The following is a 5,802-nucleotide window of genomic DNA, read 5'->3' as shown; positions in this document are numbered from 1 at the left end:
GAGCTGATTGCCTCATGAAGTTTCAGTTTGAACAGCGCTGCTTTGCTTTGTGTCGATGTTTTCAAATTCGTCCTTGCCTCTCTGCTCTGGGTGAAATTAGCTGAGAAAAACTAATAGTCAACAAACTTCCTCGTGGCAAATTATTTATTTTACAGTGTCTGCAACATAGACAATTTTTTTTATGGCAATTAAATGCATTTTCTAAACACTGCATGCAATTTATTTAAAAATGCATACTTTATTACGCGCTTATTACAGCAAAATTGCAAAATGTAGTTTTCAATTTGAGTCTTAACGTTCATCAACACACGAAAAAACATGGGTTAATTATACATAAATTATGACATACCAAATACGCCTAGTATTAGTTTAAATTCGGAGCGCTAAGTCCGCAGAAGTGCGCATACCTTCACACACTGAGTGCCATCCGGTAACCGAGCCTCTTTCGCCCCCTTTTTCTGTCTTCAAATGGAAATGATTTCCATTGGCCCAAGGTGTCCGTGTAAATAGGTGTAAATGAAACCAGATTATGCCTTCCTTCCCAGCTCCTCTCCCTGCCCTCCCCCCCTCCCATGGCAATTGTCATGTGATAGCAAAGAGGTGGCACATTAATGGAGCGCCTCTACAGGGGTTCTTTTCTGCTCATGTCACTACATAAAACTATCAGATGGTTAGAGGAAGGCCATGGAGGCGCACGACAGCTAGTCTCTTCGAAGGGAAACCCCCAAATGAAGTCCATTTCGCAACCTTAACGGGACAGGCTGAGACGCTTTTCCGGAAAATGCGCCCCGTCCTTCTCTAGTGCGGAGCCGCTCATAGACTGGCTTCTTTACGCGCACCGCAACTCCAGCTTTGCCAAGACTGAAACTTTCTTCGGCCGCCGTTTACGTGACAAGAATCGAGTTTTCCGTCGAGGAACCGAGGGAAGCTAAACTTTCTACTTTAACATTTCCATTGTGTTCATTTATTTTTGTTTTTACGAAACATCGAGGATGCCTCGTCCGGGGAGAAACACGTACAGCGACCAGAAGCCACCTTACTCCTACATCTCTCTTACCGCCATGGCAATCCAGAGCTGCCCGGAGAAGATGCTGCCCCTCAGTGAAATTTACAAGTTTATCATGGATAGGTTCCCTTATTACAGAGAAAACACGCAGCGGTGGCAGAACTCTCTCCGACACAATCTGTCATTCAACGACTGTTTCATCAAAATCCCCCGGCGCCCTGACCAGCCTGGTAAGGGGAGCTTCTGGGCTCTGCACCCCAACTGCGGGGACATGTTCGAGAATGGAAGTTTTCTGAGGCGCCGCAAGAGATTCAAGGTGCTGGGAGCGGCAGACCACCTGGGCCCAACCAAGCAGTCAGATGCTGCGCATTACCTCCAGCAGCAAGCCAAGTTGAGACTGAGCGCTCTGGCGGCCACAGGCACGCACCTTCCCCAGATGTCATCGTACAACCTCGGAGTATCCCAGTCGTCCACCTTCAAGCACCCGTTCGCCATAGAGAACATCATCGCCCGGGAGTACAAGGTCCCCGGCAGCTTGGCGTTCTCCACCATGCAGACAATGTCCGCCGGGTACCCGTTGCACAACCAACTCACGACGGCCTGGCCCCACATGTACAACAGCGGCGTGATCGACACGGCGGCCCCGATCTCCATGACGAGCAGCGACTACAGTGCGTACGGGGTGCCCTTAAAGTCGCTGTGTCACGGGGGACAGTCCTTACCGGCCATCCCCGTGCCGATCAAGCCCACCCCGACCTCCATGACGGGCTTTTCCGCGCTTCCGCCCCACATCCCCGCTTTCCTATCAAACTCTCCACAGTCTCTGAGCCCGACTTCCCCACAGACAGCGACGAGCCAAAGCAGCCCGGCAACCCCGAGCGAAACTCTGACAAGCCCCTCCACGCTGCAGTCCGTGGCCGTGCACTGATCGCCCGAACTTTTCCAGACCCCACTCCCCTTATTACCAAAACCCAAAGTTTATATTTTCTGCAGTCGGACACTATCAAGGCGAGTTGAGGTTGCATATCGACTTATTTGTGTATATGTGTTGAATGTGTCGCTTTAAATCGTGTCTAGTCTAGCACAGAACTGCACACGAACTATTGCTCTTGAACATATAAATTATTTGATAGTTCTATTTTTCAGTTTGTTGTGATACGTAAGTGTTGATGATGGGGGCCACAGCAAAGGTGAACAGGGGTCGGGGTGCTTTTTTTTTTTCTTTTTTCTTGACAAGAACTCTGATTTGAACTTTTGCACCGTTTCCGTGGGACCACCATAATGTCAATAATATAGCAAAGGGAAAAAAAAAAGAAGCTCCGTTTTGTTTGCTTTTAACGCTGGAGTGATGGTTAAAGGTAATACCAAATAGGAGTAGTTTAGATCAGTTCAGACACCATCCCTGGAAAAAAAAAAAAAAAAGATAAGACAGAAAGGTAAAAGTGAGTTACGAAATGTTTACCCAAAAAACTGAAAGGTATAGATATTGTCGTCCTCAAAAATGCAAGATGTGAACATTTGTTGTAAAATGCACTTTTTTTTTTAGTTTTACGTTTTAAATATCTATTTTACAGGAGGAAAAAAAATGTTTTGTGAAGCATTTAATTTAAAAGCCGTGGTGACCATGTTTATCAGATGCTGTAAAATTTGTAATTTTTTTTTAAGGTGAAGCATGCGTTCCTGAATTTGTACTGTTCCTGTTGGTGTTGCTATTGTTGTTGGTTTTTTTTTGTCTTTTTGTTTCACTCAAATTCCAGTTATTTTCCCAGATTTTTTTTTTTTTTATATATATAATTATTTTTATTTTGCAAGCATGCGTGCTTTGGAAAAGTGTGCAAACAGTCTCCGATTAATTGGGGGAAATGGTCATCAAATTATTTTCTCATTAAAAATGAAGTAAACAATCACAAATGTTTCTGAAGGTTTAATACAAAAAAACTAGATATTATTATTATTATTATTATTATTATTATTATTATTATTATTATTATTATTATACAATTACAATTTTCATTTTATTAAATTATTATTAAAAATAAAAATAGATATAATAATAATAATAATAATAATAATAATAATAATAATAATAATAATAATAATAATAATTGTGAAAAGCAGGAAAGCCTTTAGTTCGGTGAAGCCTGTGCAGTCAGTCCATTAGGATGCAGGGAGCTGAAACGCTCTGCTCACGGCGCAGACAACCAGCCTCATTCATCAAGCCGAGCCAAACGCTGTTGGGTCTCACAGTAAACATTTAAAAGACTCGAACGCAGCATGCAAATAATTTTTTTTTTGCTTTTTGTAATTAATGTTACCGAAGACGACTTAATATTTAAATGAATGAATCTCCCCTTTTTGAACTTTATATTTTACTCTTTTTTTATATATTTTCCCCCTTATTTAGGGAATTTAACTCAACAGGTTAACAGATATGAAGACGAAAATATCAGCAACACCTTAAGTGATATTATTTCAATTCCAAGAGATTTATTATCGATTTCTATATCTACTGAAAACGAGAGGAAGGGCGGGGAGGGATTTAAATAAGCAACAGGCTCTTTCGGAGCATTAAACAAATACATTAGAATTCCGTCACTTTATGCAATCCAGATCAAATAAAGGGTCTCGGGCCACTTCATTCGCCCTCATTCACTTGTATTGAAAGTGCAAAGAATTGTAAACTTCGACTGGGCCACCAATGTAGATTTAGCCTTTTTTTCAGCAAGACAAAAAGACTGATTTTTTTCTTCTTTCACAAAAACATTTCTGACTGGGGAACTAGGAAACGAGCTGCCGAGACCCTTTTGGAATTTAAATCCACCCCTCCCCCCGTGGACTGTTTGTACAACAGTGTTCTTTTTTTTTTTTTTTTTTTTACCCCCTCCTTCACTTTGTGCATTTGTGTGTGTACCATTAATTCTGACTCTGGATAAATAAATGCACTCATGCTCCTAGCTTTTTTTTTTTTTTACAGCGTAGAAGTAAATCATAATGGAAATCTTTTCAGATTGTCGTTTGAATCGCAACACAAAATACATTTTAAAATGCATTATTATTTGGCCAGATGAAAAAGAATAATTGCTAATAAAAAAATTAGAAAAAACAAAACAAAAAAACTTAAATTATTATTTAAATTTAATTTAGTGTTATATATATATATATATATATATATATATATATATATATATATATATATATATATATATATATATATATATATTGTTTTAGTTTTGTTCTTTTTTAGTGACTTTATTTTTTGTTCTTGTAGGGAAAGAATGATCTGTTGTGCAATAATAAACAAACATGTACATAATAGCAAGTTATCTATAAACTTTATTCTAAACTCATTCCTTAATTTCAATTGTAAAAAAAACAACTCACAGGTTTCATCTAATAAAAAAAAAGCATTAATTCAAAATGTGCATATTTCATTTTATAACAGGTTTTGGTTTATGCTTTAGGGAAAGAAACAACCAGAGGAAATAAACAGACTGCTTGTTTGTGCTGGTTTCAGTGGCATTACCAACAAAAGAACAAACACAGATTAAGCAGAATAAAAGTATGCTAAAAGTGTAAAATCAATCAAAATACAAAATACAAATAAGTAAATAAATAGTGAATGTTATTGAAATAAATAATACAATAATAAAAAAATGCTTAAAAATGCAAATCCAAAATTTGTCCACAATTTGTAATATTTTTTTTTCTCTCTTCCCTTGTTCTTATTTATTCTCTTTTTTTTTTAACCATTTCACTCACTTCAGTCATTGGTATGAACCTAGCCGTATAATCTAAGACTGCGCTGTCCTTGTTCTTTTAACTGTGTTCCACTTAGACAAAGAAGGTCATCTCAGGCAGGGGATGAAATATAGACCACATGCACAAAAAAAATAAAAGCCTACGTTGTAGTTTAATTAAAATAATTCATTAAATGTGGGCCCAAGGTAATTAGTATATATAATTTATGATTTGCCTAATGCATGCAGGCACTGGCCTCTGCAATAAACTCAACTTAACCCCGAGTGAGGAACTGATGCGGACAGGGTACTGTTATTTACAGTGTGTTTACCGTTTGTCATGAGTAAGCAAGCGTCTCAGCAAACCCTGCCGCTACCTGGCTCCACTCTGTACACAAACAACTTTCACTCTATGTGTTTATCTCCAGGATTTATGTTCAGTCGCAGGCCAGCCTGTCACATTTGTTGAGAGGTAAACAATATTGCCAATTGGCCCCTCTTTTCTTTTGGCATTTACGTCCACGTCCGCCGCATTCGGCTGGTCACTTTCACCAAAGATAGCTTCCTCGGCCTTCTTTGAGATGACAGAATGAGGACAAACACCACAAAGTGCAGCTCATCCTTTCGCTCTCCTTCCCGTGGCAGCGTGTCAGCGCCAACTTCTAGGGGAAAAATAATCAGGAATAGACAAAACTTGCATTAATCATACTCTGCAAATGTGCCAATCCCAGACAAGCCCTTGACATTTTGAAACATGGCTTGTGGCTTTATTTTATCACATCATGTGAGCGCTTTTCCTCGGCAAAAACAACACAGTAAAGCAAATATTTTCAGACGGAGCAGCGGACGACGGTAAACAGATTTATTTTAGTGGTAAACAGAGCAACCTGTGGGCTTCATTGATTGGTGGGAAGGAGACTATTTTCCCTTTAAACCTCTAAGTCCATATTCAGCTAATCTCAAATAGATTATAAGGCTGGCTATAACTTTTTGCAGTGATAGTAATATTTCAGCTTTCTCTTCAGATGTCACAGAGCACATCATCGTTATGGCGCTAAA

At 39.1% G+C, this 5,802-nt stretch overlaps 1 protein-coding gene across 1 annotated transcript; it reads left to right on the top strand.

The window, feature by feature from the left end:
- The first annotated feature begins 609 nt into the window (after window positions 1-609).
- Window positions 610-3,958, top strand: foxb1a (forkhead box B1a). The gene has a single exon (XM_008412270.3). It carries the CDS (start codon window positions 993-995, stop codon window positions 1,932-1,934), a length of 942 nt encoding a protein of 313 aa, XP_008410492.1. The 5' UTR covers window positions 610-992; the 3' UTR covers window positions 1,935-3,958.
- Window positions 3,959-5,802: the final 1,844 nt, after the last annotated feature.

This window comes from Poecilia reticulata, chromosome 6 (assembly GCF_904066995.2).
Source record: "Poecilia reticulata chromosome 6, P_reticulata-male-v2, whole genome shotgun sequence".
In the NCBI taxonomy this organism is placed as follows: Eukaryota; Metazoa; Chordata; class Actinopteri; order Cyprinodontiformes; family Poeciliidae; genus Poecilia; species Poecilia reticulata.
The sequence above is the reverse complement of the archived record's forward strand: the minus strand, read 5'-3'. Positions and strand labels throughout refer to the sequence as shown.

What these genes read in the sequence shown, in the direction of transcription:
- foxb1a (XM_008412270.3), top strand. Translation starts at nt 993, where the DNA reads ATGCCTCGTCCGGGGAGAAACACGTACAGCGACCAGAAGCCACCTTAC.